We start from the raw sequence: 20,609 nt of genomic DNA, 5'->3' as shown, positions 1-20,609 counted from the left end.
AAAACCTTAGAGGAGAAAGCAGGAAAAGACCTCTCTGACCTCAGCCGTAGCAATTTCTTACTTGACACATCACCAAAGGCAAGGGAATTAAAAGCAAAAATGAACTATTGGGACCTCATGACGATAAAAAGCTTCTGCACAGCAAAGGAAACAACCAACAAAACTAAAAGGCAACCAACGGAATGGAAAAGATATTTGCAAATGACATATCGGATAAAGGGCTAGTATCCAAAATCTATAAAGAGCTCACCAAACTCCACACCCGAAAAACAAATAACCCAGTGAAGAAATGGGCAGAAAACATGAATAGACACTTCTCTAAAGAAGACATCCGGATGGCCAACAGGCACATGAAAAGATGTTCAACGTCGCTCCTTATCAGGGAAATACAAATCAAAACCACACTCAGATATCACCTCACGCTAGTCAGAGTGGCCAAAATGAACAAATGAGGAGACTATAGATGCTGGCGAGGATGTGGAGAAACGGGAACCCTCTTGCACTGTTGGTGGGAATGCAAACTGTTGCAGCCACTCTGGAAAACAGTGTGGAATTTCCTCAAAAAATTAAAAATAGACCTACCCTATGACCCAGCAATAGCACTGCTAGGAATTTACCCAAGGGATACAGGAGTATTGATGCATAGGGCCACTTGTACCCCATTGTTTATAGCAGCATTCTCAACAATAGCCAAATTGTGGAAAAAGCCTAAATGTCCATAACTGATGAATGGATAAAGAAATTGTAGTTTATATACACAATGGAGTACTACGTGGCAGTGAGAAAGAATGAAATATGGCTCTTTGTAGCAATGTGGATGGAACTGGAGAGTGTTATGCTAAGTGAAGTAAGCCATACAGAGAAAGACAGATACCATATGTTCTCACTCTTATGTGGATCCTGAGAAACTTAACAGAAACCCATGGGGGAGGGGAAGGAAAAAAAAAAAAAAAAGAGGTTAGAGTGGGAGAGAGAGCCAAAGCATAAGAGACTTAAAAACTGAGAACAAACTGAAGGTTGATGGCAGGTGGGAGGGAGGGAAGGGTGGGTGATGGGTATTTGGGAGGGCACCTTTTGGGATGAGCACTGGGTGTTGTATGGAAACCAATCTGACAATAAATTTCATATATTGAAAAAAAAAAGAAAACATGAAAAAAAACCTGAGAACAAACAGGGTTGATGGGGGGTGGGAGGGAGGGGAGGGTGATGGGCATTGAAGAGGGCATCTTTTGGGATGAGCACTGGGTGTTGTATGGAAACTAATTTGACAATAAATTTCATATATTAAAAATAAATAAATACATAAATATTTAAAAAATTTTAATAAGGAAAACAAGTACATTGGGAATTATAAAAATAATATAAAGGTAAGATATTATTATTCTTGTAATAAGATAATAATGTATTAAACTTGCAAACCCAGATATTAAAATATTCTACTGTCAAAAAAATAAAATAAAATAAAATAAAATAACCCCTTAAAAAAATACGTAGTGTACAGACTATAGAGAACTGCTGGGATAGGACTAGGATAACGCAAAGCCTTGAGAGTTACTATCAGTAAAATTTCAACTAGAACTTCAGAAGGGTGTGTTTATTTGATAGGAAATAAAGGAAGGTAAACTATGTAAATGTTTGCTGATCTACAAGGAACCCAGGAGATGAGAAGCAGAGCTGTCAAAATGGGTGGCTGCAGCAAAAAAGGGAGTGAGTCAATATTTGAGGCATCTAGGTAAAACTACTACAAGGAGTTGGTGTGACTGTTGAAGGAATGAAAGTCATCTGGGAAAGCATGAATCGGCAAAAGGCCCTAAGGAGGATTTTCCAAGACATTTTCATTTACTCAATCAATATTAAATGAGAGCCTACTATGTGCCAGGATCTGTGCCAAATACTGGATATATGGTGATAAACAAAGTAGATATATAGTGCCTATGCCTGTGGATTTGATAGACTGGTTGGGGAAAGGGACATTAAACAAATAATTACACATGTACATATTTGTGTGAGAAGAAAGACAGGTTAAAGAAGTTTTCCCTGAGAAAGTGACATTTAAGTGAACACCTGAGGAAATGAATTAGGAGTTGCCTAACAAAGAGTGGAGGAAATACTGTATTTTTTGCTCAAAAAAGCATAAAGTCATAAATTATTGTGATAATCAAGTACATTTATACTAAGGGAGAGAGGATAGGAAGAGTATTCCAGGAAGAGGGAAAATCACATGAAAACCCAAGCAAAAGCCAGACCAGGCAAGGTTTTGTAGGCCATATGAAATGTAGACTTTATCCATGACAAAATCTATAGTTATAGAAAAGTTACTTTGTGTGGAGAATGGAATAGAAGGGAACAATAGTGAATATGGAAAGATAAGTTTGAATACTATGGTAGCAATCAAGATGGGAGATTATAGGAGTTTTGACTTAGGGTTATGGCAATATCAATAGAGAGAAGTGGAAAAGGATGAAATATACTTTGGAGGTAAAATTAACAGGTCTTGCAATGGAATGCACAAGGATTATAAGTAAAAAGTATTAGAGATGACTAGGAGATTTCTATCATAATCCACTGGCTAGATGGTGGTGCTATTTGGTATCTGAGTAAGTTTGGGGAGGAAGATAAACTCACGTTTGGATATGTTGATTTGGGGATGTCTCCATTGTATGGAGACATGTATAGTCAGTTGGATATAGGAGAAGTGATCTGTGAGCCATAGTACATAGATGACATTTAAAGTCAAGGATGTAGCTGAGATTGCCTATAGAGATCATGTAGAATAAGAATAGGAGAAAACTTGGGGCACCTGGGTGGCTCAGTCAGGTTGGGTGTCCAACTTTGTCTCAGGTCATGATATCATGGTTCGTGGGTTCGAGCCCCATGTCGGGCTCTGTGCTGACAGCTTGGAGCCTGGGGGCCTGCTTCGGATTCTGTGTCTCCCTCTCTCTCTGCCCCTCCCCTGCTAGCACTCTGTCTCTCTCTCTCTCAAAAAAATTAATAAACATTAAAAAATATTAAAAATATATATAAAAAGAGGAGAAAACTTAAGATTAATCTGTATGAAATGTCAAAATTAAGGGTCAGAGAATACAGGAGGGTAGAGCATGTAGGAATGCGTGAACAAGAACACAGATAGTCTTAATTAGATAAACTAGGCCTGGAGTTCATAAGCAGCCTCTCCAGCTGTCTCTCACTAACTTCTAGGCAAAATCTTTTTTAAAAATCCTTTGGTTAAAAAAACAAGATAAAAATGTCTCTGCATATGTTCATGTTTGTCTTGAGTAGGAAACTAATTGACCTCAGTAGTGGTAAAGTAAACCCAGTCAGTGTAAATGTTACAGTGTAAAATTTTCCACAGGACTGTACGAGAAATGGTAACAAATGAAGATAAAATAGAAAGGATGTCTTTTATAAATAATTATGAAACAAACCATCATGTGGATTAAGGCTCCAAGTTAGCACTTAGGCTTCAACAATGAGACCTGTCCTGAGGGAACTATTAAGTCTGTGGAACCAATTTTTCTTTCATTCTTAAACATCCTTTTTAAAATTATAAAAATAATACATGCTTTTATATAAAATATACTATTCATAAAGAAAATAAAATACACCTATAATGCCACCAGCCATAGATTACTATTATTAATATTATGGTGTATTTCCTTCCAGTCTTTTTGTCCTATACACATATGTGTGTGTGTAGACATGTGCATATACACACACTTTTTAAATTAAATTAATATTTTATTTTTTTAAATGTTTACTTTTGAGAGAGAAAGAGTGTGAGCACGGGAAGGGCAGAGAGAAAGGGGAACAGAGGATCCAAAGTGGCTCTGTTTTGACAGTAGTGAGCCCAATGTGGGGTTCAAACTCACAAACTGTGAGATCATGACGTGAACTGAAGTTGGACACTCAACCAACTGAGCCATTCAGGTGCTCCGGACTAAATCAGTATTTTATTTTATTAAAAAATTTTTAATGCTTATTTATTTTTGAGAGAGAGAGAGAGAGAGAGAGAGAGAGAGAGAGAGAGAGAGAGAGAGAGAGAAAGTGGGGGAGGGGCAGAGAGGGAGGGAGACAGAATCTGAAGCAGGCTCCAGGCTCTGAGCTGTCAGCACACAGCCTGATGTGAGACTCAAACTCATGAACCATGAGATCATGACCTGAGCTGAAGTCAGACGCTTAACTGACTGAGTTCCCCAGGTGTCCCTTAAATTAGTATTTTACAATTATTAAAAGTGTACAAATCTTAAGCAAACAGCTTGTTGAATTATTACATAGCCATTATAACAGTGTAACTATCATTGAAGTCAAGAAATAGAATACTAACAGCATTCTAAAAGCCCCCTCACAAACATTATCTCCTTTCTTCTTCCCCCAAATTAACCACTATCCTAACTTCTAAACAGGGACTTATTTTTGAACTTTATAAAAGTAGAATCATACAAGAGTTATTCTTTTGTGTCTGGCTTCTTTCATTCAACATCATGTTTGTAAGATTCCCCCATACTTTGGGGCACAGCAATAGTGCTTAATTTATTTTCACTGATGTACAATATTCCATTATGTGAATGTATCAATTTATTTAGTCATTCTGTTGATGGACATTCAGATTGTTTCTATTTTAGGCTGTTACAAATTATGGTACTCATTTCCATTGAGTAGACATCTAGAAGAGTTTCTGGGTCACGGCATATACATATGCTCAACTTTAGTTAGATGATGCTTAACAGTTCACAAAGTGACTGCAACAATTTATACCTGCAATATATTAGTTCCTACCTACAATAGTTCCAGCTGCTCAGTATCTTCACCAATAGCTGCTAATGACAGTTTTTTTTTAAATTTTTTTTTAACGTTTATTTATTTTTGAGACAGAGAAAGACAGAGCATGAACTGGGTAGGGTCAGAGAGAGAGGGAGACACAGAATCTGAAACAGGCTCCAGGCTCCGAGCGGTCAGCACAGAGCCCGACGCGGGGCTCGAACTCACAGACCGCGAGATCGTGACCTGAGCCGAAGTCGGACGCTTAACCGACTGAGCCACCCAGGCACCCCTGCTAATGACAGTTTTAAAACTTTAGCTATTCTGGTGGATAGGTAATGGTATCTCACTGTGGTTTTAATTTGCATTTCCATGATTACTAATTAAAGTAACTTTTAATAGGGGCGCCTGGGTGGCGCAGTCGGTTAAGCGTCCGACTTCAGCCAGGTCACGATCTCGCGGTCCGTGAGTTCGAGCCCCGCGTCAGGCTCTGGGCCGATGGCTCGGAGCCTGGAGCCTGTTTCCGATTCTGTGTCTCCCTCTCTCTCTGCCCCTCCCCCGTTCATGCTCTGTCTCTCTCTGTCCCAAAAATAAATAAAAAATGTTGAAAAAAAAAATAAAGTAACTTTTAATATGTTTATTAAATATCTGGATATCCTTTTTGTCTAGTGCCTTTCTGTGTCTCTTGTCAATTTTACTATTTGTAAGAGTTTTTCTTATTATTAATGTTTATTTTTGAGAGAGAGAGAGAGAGAGAGAGAGAGCAAGCAGGGAGGGGCAGAGAGAGAGGGAGATGGAGGATTTGAAGCAGGCTCTGCACTGACAGCAGAGAGCCTGATGCAGGGCTTGATCTCACCAACCATGAGATGGTGACCTGAGCTGAAATCAGGAGTTGGACACTTACCTGGCTAAGCCACCCAGGTGCCCTGGGGTTCTTTATGTAATTAGGATATAAGCTCTTTGTCAGTTATATATACTATAAATACCTTCTCCTATTACCTACCTTTTTAGTCTTTGAGTGGTACCTTTTGATAAAAAGAAGTTTAAAATTTTAATGTAGCCCAATTTTTAAATCTTTTCCTACTTAAGAAAAATTTTCCTACTCCAAGCACATGAAGATATTTTCTCATGTTATCTTCTATATACTTTATTGTTTTACCCTTCACATTTATATCTCCCATCTATCTGCAATTGATTTTTCCGTACGGCATGAGATAGGAATTGAGGGTTTTTTTTCCCCCCACATGAATATATCTAACTGATCCAGCTCCATTTGTTGAAAAGACTCTTCTTTTTCCACTGCTGAGCATTTTTTTAATGTTTATTTATATTGAGAGAGAGAGAGCATGAGTGAGGAAGAGGCAGAGAGAGAGAGAGAGAAAATCCCAAGCAGGCTCCACACTCAGCACGGAACCTGAGGTGGGGTTCAATCTTACAACTGAGATCATGCATGACCTGAGCTGAAATCAAGAGCTGGATGCTTAACCAACTGAGCCACCCAGGTGCCCCTCCACTGGTGAGCATATAGTTAAATCCTTTACTTTGGAAACTCACATGCTTTTGTTCTAGAAAATTTACATATTTCATTGATGAATTCCTTACCTCTGTTTTCCATTTTTGGAAACCCTATTATTCAAACAATGGAATTTCTAGGACTTGTTTTCTTACTTTTTGACAATTTTTTTTCTCCTGTTTTTCATCTTTTTGTCTTTTTGCTCTACTCTGTGGGAGCTTTCCTTACCTTTATTTTCCATCATTTAGTTTTAGAAGATTTTGCCATTATATTTGTAATTTCATTGTTCTTTCTGTTGTGTGAACTCATTTCTACAGTATCCAGTTCTTATTTCATGGTTGCAATATCTTCTTTTACTCCAATGATAATATTATTAATACTTTTTCAAAGTTTTCTTCTCTCTGTATAGTTTCTATTTCCCCTAAATTGTCTTTCTACCTTTGTTAGCTTTGGTCTGTATCTTCCATGATATTCAACATTGTTGACTATTCACTTCTTGAAACTCAGTTCTATGCTGACTTTGATAATTACTAGCTTTTTCTCATTTCTCATTCTACTTTGCTAATTTCTTTTTTTTTTAATATATGAAATTTATTGTCAAATTGGTTTCCATACAACACCCAGTGCTCATCCCAAAAGGTGCCCTCCTCAATACCCATCACCCACCCTCCCCTCCCTCCCACCCCCCATCAACCCTCAGTTTGTTCTCAGTTTTTAACAGTCTCTTATGCTTTGGCTCTCTCCCACTCTAACCTCTTTTTTTTTTTTTTTTCTACTTTGCTAATTTCTATACTGACTCCTGCTTGCATCACCTGTATATGCATGGCTGTATTCATTTAATAAACCCTTATTATTTCCCAGGTACCATGATAGGTGACAGAGACTCAGAAATTAATAAAACATGGTTCCTAACCCTGCTCCTCAAGTCACCTTACTTTTCTCAATGTATGAAATCTCTCTTCATGGATAAGCAGCAACTGAAGCCCTGACCAAGATGCTGTATGCCAGAGAATTTTACGGTATGGAGTTACCAAATCAAATCACAGAGCATAGAGCAGTGGTAGATGTAGAAAGACAGTCTACCAAAGGGGACAAGGCAAAGTCTAGGTAAAACCACACATAGGGGCTTAAGAAAAAAAAAAAGGTTTTAAGGAGGTGAGGAGCACAGCAATGCCTGGATCCATTCTTGGGATTAAAAGCAGGCAGCTAGCAGTTTTAGAAATCTTATTCCTGCTTTTTAATTTTGTTTTGGTGAGGAGCAGAGTTTGGGAAAGAGGAGAGGGAAGATGTTCTAAGTGTTTCAAGATTTAGCAGGGAAGAGAAACAAGACTCCAAATATCCCTATGCTAATCACTCCAAAATTGTGAGTTTTGCCCACAGTTCTAGATCCATATATCCAACTGCCCAATAGAAATCTTTTCCTATAAGAGTGAAAACATATGGTATCTTATGTGGATCCTGAGAAACTTAACAGAAGTCCATGGGGAGGGGAAGAAAAAAAAAGGTTAGAGAGGGAGAGAGCCAAAGCATAAGAGACTCTTAAAAAACTGAGAACAAACTTAGGGTTGATGGGGGGTGGGAGGGAGGGGAGGGTGGGTGATGGGTATTGAGGAGGGCACCTTTTGGGATGAGCACTGGGTGTTGTATGGAAACCAATTTGACAATAAATTTCATATTAAAAAAATCTTTTCCTAAATGTTCTACAAGTATCTCAAACTTATATTGAATTCATTTTCCTCCTTTTCTTTTAAGTTTATTTATTTTGAGAGAGAGAGGGAAAGGGAGAGAGAGAGAAAGCATGAACAGGGGAGGGGCAGAGAGAGAGAATCCCAAGCAGGGCTCTGATAGCACAGAGCCTGATGCAGGGCTCAGCTGGTTGGATGCTTAACAGACTGAGCCACCCACACACCCCAAATTCATCTTCCTCCTAAATTCACCCCTCCTCTTATGTTCCCTCAGTGAATGACAACATTATCATCAAGTCCATCAACATCATCCTAGCTAGACATTCTGGAATTCAGTTTTGTCTAATCTTTCTTTTCTTCCTCTTCTTCACCCTCCTCACTCATCCTATACAGCAGATATTGAATCCAGTCCATGTTACCTCTAAGATATCTCCATTCTCTGTCCCCTTTTTCATTATCATTGCCAATATCAACATTGGTTAGTAGAAATAGATTAGGAAAGGCCTTGTGGAATACTAGGGAAGCTGGGAGTAGAAAGCTAGTATTAGTATGGAATAGACACAGGTACAGAAGTAGTAGTTCCTGGGGAAGGTTGAGGATCACACTCAAGTTCAGTGTGGCAACCTAAACCTAACTTCAGAAAATAAGATGGGTGGTGTAACAAAAGATAAAAATTGCTTTAGCACAGTGGTAAAGAGGGAAGAGGATGGTTTTGGTGACAGCAGTGGTATGAACAAGACAGGTGCAATAAGGTCCTCAACCAAGATGGTCACATGAAGAAAAGGCAAGAGAGCTTGGAAATAGGCAAAAATTCTGAGAGTCAATGGGAATAAAGCATGAAAACAGGGGACAACCTAGTCATAGGGGTACAGAGCAGTATTTCTCTTTGGTGCTACAGACCTTGGGATAAGGCAGAACTCAGGTTTCTAAGAGCTCTAGAGTTAAGGAGGCCAGAGAAGTAGAACAGCCTTACTATGTGGGATGAGAGATATTTGAAGCTACTCTTTAAGAGTATCATTTAGAGAGGGCTCAGTTATTATATATATACCACAGCTTTCTGTATAAAGCAATAGAAGATTATTTCTGCTAGTTAGCAAGAGTTCCTGGAAGCCTGTCGGTCTGACTACCCTTGTTTCTGAGGAGTGGTGAGGTTGTGTATAGGACTTGATTAGTTCTATTGAACAACTGGGAGAGGCAGAACCTTTGGCACATGGATTACAATATCATACAGACCATCCACCTGGTCTCATTGCCTCTTTTACATTAGCACCAAAATTATCTGCTAAAAATAGATAGTATAGAGAAGCATAAAAACCTTGAGTTTTGAAGTCAAGTGTGTATGGGTTTCCTTATTTAAAAAATGGAAGTAGTTAAAACACCTATTTCACAGAGTAGTTTTTAAAGCTAAATGAATCAACATATGTGGAGTCCTTTGTATCATACCTGGAACATAGGATCTAACAACAAAACGCCTTCTCAAAATTCTTCCATGGTTTCCTGTGATAAAGTCTTTACAACCTGGCTTTATTATAAAAACAACTATTTGTTTCAAACTTAGCTGTCTTTTCTTTCTTCCCCCACACCCCTTTTCTTCCTTTTAGAGAGAGATGGAGAGAGCATGCAAGCATGGGAGATGGGCAGAGGGAGAGAAAGAGAATACCAAGCAGGCTCCATGCTCAGCACAGAGCCTGACACGGGGCTTGATCCCACAACTCAGGGATCATTACCTGAGCTAATATCAAGAGTGGGACCCTCAATCAACTGAGCCACGCAGGTGCCCCAAACGTATCTGTCTTTTCTACTAGATTATAAGCTACCTGAAGGCAGGAATCATGTCTGTTTTATGCTCTCAACAATCAGCACTATTGCTTGCACAGAGCAGGTTCTCAATATATACTTGTTGAATGAGTAAGTGAGCACAATACTAAAAGATGCTCTTTAGAATGACCCTGATGCTATGTAGGATCCTAAAATGTTAAGAGAATTCTTTTTTTTTTTTTAATTTTTAAAAAAAAAATTTTTTTTTCAACGTTTTTTATTTATTTTTTGGGACAGAGAGAGACAGAGCATGAACGGGGGAGGGGCAGAGAGAGAGGGAGACACAGAATCGGAAACAGGCTCCAGGCTCCGAGCCATCAGCCCAGAGCCTGACGCGGGGCTCGAACTCACGGACCGCGAGATCGTGACCTGGCTGAAGTCGGACGCTTAACCGACTGCGCCACCCAGGCGCCCCGAGAGAATTCTTATATATATCTAATTTCACTGAATGACACAAATTATTTTTTGCTTTCTCTCACTCCTGAATATTCCAGGCTCCTGGGGCAGGTATTATACGGACAAACAAAGTCCAAAAAACTAGATCACTACATAACTCTAACATTCTCTGTCCTTTTTTGCAAAGAGTTTTATAAGACAGACAACTGGACTGCTTCAAAAAACTAAGAGTTGAATAGTTGATTTGATGGAATGAACTGATTTCAGGTTAAGTGATCACAATTGCAAAAATATTAACAAAAAATCTCTAAACAACCTCTAAACACGCAATAAAGCAACAAAGTAGATTTTTAGCAACAAAAATGTTGTATAATTACCATTCACTTGGTTGATTTCTGAGTTGGAGGATAGAATCTCATCTGCCAGTTTCTGCGCAGTAGGAAGAACTTCAGTGTGGTGTGCCGTGATTAAATATTGAATAAACTTCTGTAGCTGGTCCCTATTCATCTGGAAAAGGGTTTCTGAGATAGGAAGACGCAATTTGACTTGCTCTGGTTTACGGATCCTGTAGAGTGAGAGTGCCACCACATGAGCACAGTAGAATATATCTTTGTTCCCACAGCCACATGTCACTGAGGTGATTTTGCATCTGTCAAAACTGATTGCAACTTTGTAAGTCACTGCTGGTTCAGAAGTGGTAGCTGGCTCAGTTACTGTACCACTGAGATGGAAGCCTAAGGAAACAAAGAAAGTGCGTTTAGAGATTCTGCAATAAGAAACTTGGAAGATTTTCATTTTGCATTTCAATTAATCAATTCAGAAACTTTTTGCTAAGTTATCTCCTGTATATGTGGTAGGCTCTGCCATAGCACAAAGGTCAATGAAACTCAGGTACAGCTCTAAAGGAACACAATATCTAGAAAAAGAATCCTTACCCTGGAGTCCACAAACCTCGTGAACTAATAATATGAAAACCTGTTTTGTATACATGTACATTTGCTAGGGGGGCAAGGATAGTTCATAGCTTTCATCATAGTCTAAAAAGGTTAACAAGGAACCCCAAATAAGTTAAAAACCTCTAAGGTACACTGTAAACTCTTTGGGAGAAAAGACAAGGCTACAAATGAAATAAGTATAATCTAGATTAAGGCAAGTGCCATAAATCCAAGAGAAACCAAAGGAATGCCACAAGAAAGGACAGGAGAAAGAACAAGGAGAATACTGACATTTCTTCCTCAAAACATACAATTCCAAAATGGTGGCCATGTGGGATACCAAAAAGGTAAGAAACCTCATAAAATATGGAAAGCACAGCTTGGTGCAGTGAGACTATGCAGTATTACACCTCGACTTACTAGCACATAGCACTAATAATTTTGTAATGTAGGGAGAATAATTCAGTCATTTAAACCAATTAATGAGATCTTAAGTGTCAGACTGCTAGGCCTCAGGATATTAACAAAAAAAGGAGAAAGTATATCAAATATAAAGCACCTATCACATAGCACAACTGTATCTGGTGTTTTTAATAATTTATCACAACATTATGAGGTTGCTATTATTTTCCTTATTTTATTTTTTATTTTATTTAAGTTTACTTATTTTGAGAGAGAGAGAGAGTGCACACACGAGTGGGTGAGGGGCAGAGAGAGGGAGAGAGAGAGAATCCGAAGCAGGCTCCACACTCAGCATAGAGCCCAAGACAAAGCTCTGTCCCACGAACTATAAGATCAGGATCCGAGCCGAAATCAAGTGTCAGATGCTTAACCGACTGAGCTACCCAGACTCCCCTATTTTTCTTATTTTTAAAGTTGTGTAAACTGGGGCTCAGAAAGGTTAAGTAATTTGCTTAAAACCTCTCAGGTAGTAAATGACAGACCTGAGTTTTGGAACCAGGTCTGAATGACTCCAAAGTTCATTTTCTTTCATTTATATTACACTACCTCTAAAAGATGCCATGACAAAGTCCTTATTCTCAAAAATCAGACAAATAAATAAATAAATGATTACAATATGATGTGTCAAATGGTATATCAGGGACAGGAGACTTTCCTGTCCTTGGAGACTTTCCTGCTTAACTGCACTGCACACTGAACAGGGAAGCAATTTTATATAAACTTTTATCTGTTGGAGAATAGTTGACAAATAATAAAGATGTATATATAAGTTTCAGAGCTACCACTGTGACCCACCAGAATTTAAAAATGCAGACAGAAAACTTTCCAAAGTTCAAGTTTCAGATAATCATGGTTAATTAAAATAAGACCCAAATTTAAAAACATACAATCTGGCAAAATTAACACTACTAAAAGGCACATTTATGTCCAATCCAAAGAAAGGTGCACACTACTAAAAAAGTTAAGATTAATTTCCAGAGCAAGAAAAATATCCAAGACTTATTTGCTAAAACTTTATTAGCTTCCAGGTATATTTTTAAAACTTCAGGGGCGCCTGGGTGGCGCAGTCGGTTAAGCGTCCGACTTCAGCCAGGTCACGATCTCACGGTCCGTGAGTTCGAGCCCCGCGTCGGGCTCTGGGCTGATGGCTCGGAGCCTGGAGCCTGTTTCCGATTCTGTGTCTCCCTCTCTCTCTGCCCCTCCCCCGTTCATGCTCTGTCTCTCTCTGTCCCAAAAACTAAATAAAGAACGTTGAAAAAAAAAAAAATTTTAAAAAAAAATAAAACTTCACAGAAATTTTTTCTCAGCTAAACTTAGCTTCAGATTTAAAAATATTTATTGTCATATTTTAAAGGCAAAGTAAACAAGTTACATCCAAATATGATTAAGTGTGGATAAAGACTGCCTTCACTTTATATTATTTATTTTTATATAGTGATTCACAATTCCATATATCACCTAGTTGCCCTGCCCATCACAAGTGAACACATTAATCCTCATCACATATTTACCCATCCTCCACCCCCCACTCCTCTGGTAACCAAGTTTGTTCTCCACAATTGAAAGTCTGTTTCTTTTCTTTTTTTTTTTTTTTTACTTTTATTTTAATATATTTAAAAATTTTTTAAATGTGTATTTATTTATTTATTTATTTATTTGGTGTTTTTAAAATTTATTTATTTTTATTTATTTATTATTTATTTTTTAATATATGAAATTTACTGTCAAATTGGTTTCCATACAACACCCAGTGCTCATCCCAAAAGGTGCCCTCCTCAATACCCATCACCCACCCTGCCCTCCCTCCCACCCCCCATCAACCCTCAGTTTGTTCTCAGTTTTTAACAGTCTCTTATGCTTTGGCTCTCTCCCACTCTAACCTCTTTTTTTTTTTTTTCCTTCCCCTCCCCCATGGGTTTCTGTTACGTTTCTCAAAACTAAAAGGCAACCAACGGAATGGGAAAAGATATTTGCAAATGACACATCGGACAAAGGGCTAGTATCCAAAATCTATAAAGAGCTCATCAAACTCCACACCCGAAAAACAAATAACCCAGTGAAGAAATGGGCAGAAAACATGAATAGACACTTCTCTAAAGAAGACATCCGGATGGCCAACAGGCACATGAAAAGATGTTCAACGTCGCTCCTTATCAGGGAAATACAAATCAAAACCACACTCAGATACCACCTCACGCCAGTCAGAGTGGCCAAAATGAAGAAATCAGGAGACTATAGATGCTGGAGAGGATGTGGAGAAACGGGAACCCTCTTGCACTGTTGGTGGGAATGCAAATTGGTGCAGCCGCTCTGGAAAGCAGTGTGGAGGTTCCTCAGAAAATTAAAAATAGACCTACCCTATGACCCAGCAATAGCACTGCTAGGAATTTATCCAAGGGATACAGGAGTACTGATGCATAGGGGCACTTGTACCCCAATGTTTATAGCAGCACTCTCAACAATAGCCAAATTATGGAAAGAGCCGAAATGTCCATCAACTGATGAATGGATAAAGAAATTGTGGTTTATATACACAATGGAATACTACGTGGCAATGAGAAAAAATGAAATATGGACTTTTGCAGCAACGTGGATGGAACTGGAGAGTGTGATGCTAAGTGAAATAAGCCATACAGAGAAAGACAGATACCATATGGTTTCACTCTTATGTAGATCCTGAGAAAGGTTTTAACTCTTTAAATACTTGGTAGAATTCACCTGTGAAGCCATCTGATCCTGGACTTTTGTCTGTTGGGAGTTTTTTGATTACTGATTCGAATTCTTTGCAGGTAATTATCTGCTGAAATTTTCTATTTCTTCCTGGTTCAGTTTTGTTGTATGTTTCTGGAATTCATCCATTTCTTCTAGGTTGTCTGATTTCTGGCATGTGGTTTTTCATAATATTCTCTTAATAATTTTATTTCTGTGGTATTTGTTGTTATTTCTCCTCTCTCATTTGTGCTTTTATTTATTTGGGTCTTTTCTCTGTTTTCTTGTTAAGTCTGGCTAGGTTTATCAGTTTTATTGCTTTTTTCCAAGAACTAGCTCCTCATTTCATTGATCTGTTGTATTTTTTTTTTTTTTTTAGTTTCAGTATCATTTATTTGTGGTCTAATCTTTATAAATTTTAAATGTTTTATTTTTTTGGTTTTTTTTGGGGGGGGAGGAGCAGAAAGAGAGGGATAGAGGATCCAAAGCAGGCCCTGCACTGAAAGTAGCAAGCCTGATACAGGGCTCAAATTCATGAGCTGTGAGATCATGCCCTGAGCCAAAGACAGATGGCTCAACCAACTGAGCCACCCAGGTGCCCCAATTTCTGCTCTAATCTTTATTATTTCCTTTCTTTGGCTGGTTTTAGTTTTTGTTGGTGTTCTTTTTCTAGCTCCTTTAGGTATAGGTTAAATTGTTTACTTGAAATTCCTCTTGCTTCTTGAGGAAGGCCTGTATTGCTATAAACTTCCTTCTTAGAACTGCTTTTGCTCTGTCTCAACAGTTTTGAACTGTTCTGTATTCATTTTCATTTGCTTCCATGTGCTTTTTAATTTCTTCTTTTATTTCCTGGTTGACCCATCCATTGTTAGTAGCATGGTATTTAGTCTCTATGCATTTGTGATCTTTCCAAATTTTTTCTTGTGGTTGACTTCTAGTTTCATAGCATTGTGGTCAGAAAATATGCATGTTATAACTTTGATCTTTTTGAATTTGTTGAGGCTTGTCTTGTGGCTTAACATGTGATCTATTCTAGAGAATGTTCCATGTGCACTTGAAAAGAATGTGTATTCTGCTGTTTTAGGATGGAATGTTCTGAATATATCTGTTAAATCCATCTGTTTCACTATGTCATTCAAAGACATTGTTTCCTAGGTGATTTTCTGTTTAGATGATCTGTCCATTGATGTAAGTGGGGTGTTAAAGTCCTCTAGTGCTATTGTATTATTATTGATTAGTTCCTCTGTGTTTTTTATTACCTGTTTTATGTATTTGAGTGCTTCCATATTGGGTCCATAAATATTTACAATTGTTGTATCTTCTTGTTGGATTGTCCCCTTATTATTATATAGTGTCCTTCTTTGCCTCTTGTTACAGTCTTTGCTTTAAAGTCTATTTCGTCCGATGTAAGTACTGCCACTCTGGCTTGCTTTTGACATCTATTTGGATGATAGATGTTTCTCTTTCTCTATTCCCTCACTTTCAATCTCCAGGCGTCTTTTGGCCTAAAATTAGTCTTTGTAGGCAGTGTATAGATGAGTCTTGTTTTTTTAATTTTATTTTATTTAAAAAAATTTTTTTAATATTTATTTATTATTGAGAGACAGAGAGAGACAGAGCATGAGCAGAGGAGGGGCAGAGACAGGAGGAGACACAGAATCCAAAGCAGGCTCCAGGCTCTGAGCTGTCAGCACAGAGCCTGACACGGGGCTCAAACTCACAAACCGCGAGATCATGACCTAAGCCAAAGTTGGACGCTCAACTGACTGAGCCACCCAGGCACCCCAACATGAGTCTTGTTTTTATATCCATTTTGTCACCCCATGTCTTTGATTGGAGTGTTTAGGCCATTTACATTCAAAACAATTATTGATACATATGTATTTATTGGCATTTTATTAGTTTCCAAAAAAATTTTTTTCATGTTTATTTTTGAGAGAGAGAGAGAGAAAGAGAGTGAGAGTGAGCATGAGCAGGGAAGGGGCAGAGAGAGAGGAAGACATAGAATTTGAAGCAGGCTCCAGACTCTGAGCTGTCAGCACAGAGCCCGACGTGGGGCCCAAACTCACAAACTGTGAGATCATGACCTGAGCCGAAGTTGGCCACTTAACTGACTGAGCCACCCAGGCGCCCCAATTTATTATTTTTGTTTCTGAAGATTTTCTCTGATCCTTTGTTGTCTTTCTCTCTTTCATGGGTTGCTCATTTTCTTTAGCGATTTGAATTCTCTTTATTCTTTGCATATTTAATAGTGGTTTTTGATATATGGTACCATTAGGTTTGTATATAACTCTTCTGCATATAACAGTCTATATTATATTGATGGTCATTTAAGTTTGAATCCATTTTTTACTCCTCTCCTCCCATGTTTTAGGTATATGGTGTCATATTTTACAACTTTTTCTTCTGTGAGTTCCTTGACTGTTTTATACAGAAATATTCATTTTTAGTGCTTTTTTGTTTTCTACCTTCACACTGTCATTTGTGGTCTTTCCTTTCCAGTCAAAGAGTCCCCTTTAATATTTCTTGCAGAGGGACGCCTGGGTGGCTCAGCAGTTAAGTGTCCAACTCTTGGTTTCGGGTCAAGTCATGATCTCAAGGTTCGTGGGTTCATGTCCTGCATTAGGCTCTGTGCTGACGGTGCAGAGCCTGCTTGGGATACTCTCCCCCGCCCCTCTCTGCCCCTCCCTCACTTGCTCTCTTTGTCTCTCTCTCTCTCAAAAATAAATAAACTTAAATTTTTTTTCCTTTAAAAATATTTCTTTCAGGGCTGGTTTAGTGGTCATGAACTCCTTTAGTTTTTGTCAAGGAAACTATATATCTCTCTCTATTCTGAATGATACCCTTTCTATATAGAATATTCTTGGCTGCAGGTTTTTCCCATTCAGCACTTTGAATATATCATGCCACTGCTTTCTGGCTTGGAAATTTTCTGCTGAAAAGTCCACAGATAGTTTTGTAGGGTTTCCTTTGTATGTAACTGTCTTCTTTTATTTTGCTGGTTTTTAATATTTTTTTCTTCATCATTATATTTTGCCAACTTAATTACAATATGTCTTAGTGTGGATCTGCTATCGTTGATTTTGATGGGTGTTCTCTGTGCCTCTGGGATCTAGATATCTGTTTCCTTTCCCACGTTAGGGAAGTTTTCAGCTATTCTTTCTTCAAATTAAGTTTTCTGCTCTCCTTTCTCTCTGTTCTTCTTCTGGGACTCCTATAATATGAATGTTATTATGTTTGATAAAGTTCCTTAAGGAAACTCGGTCACCTTATCAAACATAATAATTCTTATTTTGCATAATTCTTTTTTCTCTCCCCTGTTCAACTTGATTACTTTCCATTACTCTGGAAATGGAAGTTGGAATTAATGGGTCATCAATTCATCCCTTTGCTTCTTTCAGCTTGCTGTTCATTCAATCAAGTGTGTTTCTCTCTGCTATGTTATTCCTTATCTCTGTGTTAAGGGTCTCACTGATGTCCTCCACTCTTTTCTCAAGTCCAGTATCTTGATGATCATTACTTTAAATTCTCTATCAGGCATATTACCTATATCTGTTTTGCTTATATCTCTGGCCATGGCCTTCTCCTGTCTTTCATTTGGGATAAATTTCTCTTTTAATTTTGTCTAAGTCTCTGTGTCTGTCTCTGTGTGTTAGGAAAGTCAGCGATGTCTCCTGTTCTTGAGGGTAATGGCTTTATAAGGAAGAGTCCTGCTATGTAGTGCCCCCTGTGCCCCAGGGCCTGACTCTTATAGGAGTGTCTCCAAGACTGTCTTCACGTTAGAACTAAGGAAGAGAACTGCAGGGTTGAAAAGCAGCTCTTTTCTAGAACTATATCGACCAAACGTGGCCAGTAGAGTTACACAGCAGAGAGCATATTATACTGGGATTAGGCAGTCAGGATCTGCTATTAAGTATGTAGTCTTGGGAGACTCACTTCACAACTCTGAATTTCAGCTTCCTCCTCAGTAAAGTGGGGATAATTATACCTGCCCTATTTCTCAGAAGTGGTTTATAAAACTGTAAAGTGTCCCATAGATTTATTATTCATGCTTTTATGCAATTTTTGTTAATGAGTCTCCATGTCAAGGAATCAGAGAGAACTTCCCCAATGGCCAAGTTTCCCAGTGGTTGAAAACAAGGTGCTAAGAAAGTACATTATTAATTTCACTTAGGCCACTCAGGAGCATTTAGCACATTCTTGAGAAATGACCTAAGTCTTAATGAAAAGAGACACCCCATAGAAGGGTAACTTTAAAATTTCAAATATGCCAGTGATGTCGGGGCGCCTGGGTGGCGCAGTTGGTTAACCGTCCGACTTCAGCCAGGTCACGATCTCGCGGTCCGTGAGTTCGAGCCCCGCGTCAGGCTCTGGGCTGATGGCTCGGAGCCTGGAGCCTGTTTCCGATTCTGTGTCTCCCTCTCTCTCTGCCCCTCCTCCGTTCGTGCTCTGTCTCTCTCTGTCCCAAAAATAAATAAAAAACGTTGGAAAAAAAAATTTAAAAATATGCCAGTGATGTCAATGTAGGAAGAGCTTCGGTTCTAAGCTTCTGAATCTAAAAGTTGAATATAAACATTTCTACTTGAACAGTTCAATGTTTCGGGGCACCTGTGTTTTGAGGCAGCACAGTCTCTGAACCCAAATCTCTAATTCCTTTTCTGAATGCAAATGAGTAAGAATATTGGTAAGATTTGGGCAGAAACAATGGTTATCTTATTAAGATAGAAGCCCCACTAGGGCAGGGCTTTCTCTCTGTGTGTTCATCACTACAAAAACCAAAATATCTTTGCCTACATGAAAAAGAGACTGGACCTCAGCTTCCATGTTTTTTAAAATGAGAGGCTGGTCTAGAAGACATCTAAGGTTCATTCTTGCTAGAATATTAATTGATTTTATAGTGACTATCACTGAATTTATTATTATATCTTTCCTAGAACAAGGGTACTTTTGGGATTTAAAGAGTATGTAATAATAGTTAACCTTTATGATTTAAAGAATGTGTAATAATAGCTAATCTTTATGAGTGCCTCCCAATTGTTAGGCTCTATTCTAAATGCTTTACATGCATTTAACTCATTAAATTTTCACAATTTTTATGAATCTTTTAGTAAGTGTGATCTAAGTTTTATGTGTCAATATGACTAAGCTATAGGACCCCATTATTGAAACACTAATCTAGGTATTGCTGTAGAAGTATTTTGTACCTGTGGTTAACATATAAAATCAGTTGACTTTAACTAAAGGAAATTAACCTCAATAATGTGGGTAGATCTCATCCAATCAGTAAAAGGCTTTAAAAGCAAAACTAAGGTTTCTCTGAGAAAGAAGAAATTCTGCCTCAAGACTGTAGAATCAGATCCTGCTCAAGGATTTCCAGCTTGCTGGCCTGCCATACAGATTTCAGACTTGCCAGCTCCCATAATTGCATAGACCCATTCCTCAAAATAAATCATACATACATACATATAATATGAAATAAAACATATAAACATGTTGTGTGTGTATACATATATCTTACTGCTTTTGTTCTGGAAAACCCTGATTACTATTATTCCCACTGTATGTATAAGGAAACAAGCACAGAGAGGTTAAGTAACTTGCTCAGGGTCATTCTGCTACTAAGTGGCAATGTCAAGATTTACATCCAGGCAGTCTGGCTCAAAAGCCCATACTCTACATGCTATGCTATGCTATGCTATGCTATGCAATGCTATGCTATGCTATGCTATACTATACATACTATGTAATACATACTATTACACTATACTGCTTCTGTGTATAATATTGTGTTGCATGGCAATCACAGAAACTATAGAAACTATAAAATAATACTATCAGAAACATTATTAGAAAATAACTGTCAGGTTTACTGAAATTCTTATATTTGTTTTTATAGCATTGGTAATGGTTTGAACCCTCTATATTAATCTGGAATTAGAGACAAAATGCTGAGTATCAATTTAGATTCCAGTGATCTCCACAGTAGGTCACTATTAAATAATTCACTTGCAAATATCTTTTCCCATTCCGTTGGTTGCCTTTTAGTTTTGTTGGTTGTTTCCTTTGCTGTGCAGAAGCTTTTTATCTTCATAAGGTCCCAGTAATTCAATTTTGCTTTTAATTCCCTTGCCTTTGGGGATGTGCCGAGTAAGAGATTGCTACGGCTGAGGTCAGAGAGGTCTTTTCCTGCTTTCTCCTCTAAGGTTTTGATGGTTTCCTGTCTCACATTCAGGTCCTTTATCCATTTTGAGTTTATTTTTGTGAATGGTGTGAGAAAGTGGTCTAGTTTCAACCTTCTGCATGTTGCTGTCCAGTTCTCCCAGCACCATTTGT

The 20,609-nt window shown here is 38.2% G+C and overlaps 1 protein-coding gene across 1 annotated transcript in view; it reads right to left on the bottom strand.

The window, feature by feature from the left end:
* Window positions 1–20,609, bottom strand: part of ZSWIM5 (zinc finger SWIM-type containing 5) — a 243,007-nt gene that overhangs the window by 60,914 nt on the left and 161,484 nt on the right. Inside the window, exon 2 of the mRNA XM_058717621.1 lies at window positions 10,548–10,904. Coding sequence (XP_058573604.1) covers window positions 10,548–10,904 — 357 coding nt within the window. The remainder of the gene's footprint in view (window positions 1–10,547; window positions 10,905–20,609) is intronic.

This window comes from Neofelis nebulosa, chromosome 2 (assembly GCF_028018385.1).
Source record: "Neofelis nebulosa isolate mNeoNeb1 chromosome 2, mNeoNeb1.pri, whole genome shotgun sequence".
Lineage (NCBI taxonomy): Eukaryota > Metazoa > Chordata > Mammalia > Carnivora > Felidae > Neofelis > Neofelis nebulosa.
The sequence above is the reverse complement of the archived record's forward strand: the minus strand, read 5'-3'. Positions and strand labels throughout refer to the sequence as shown.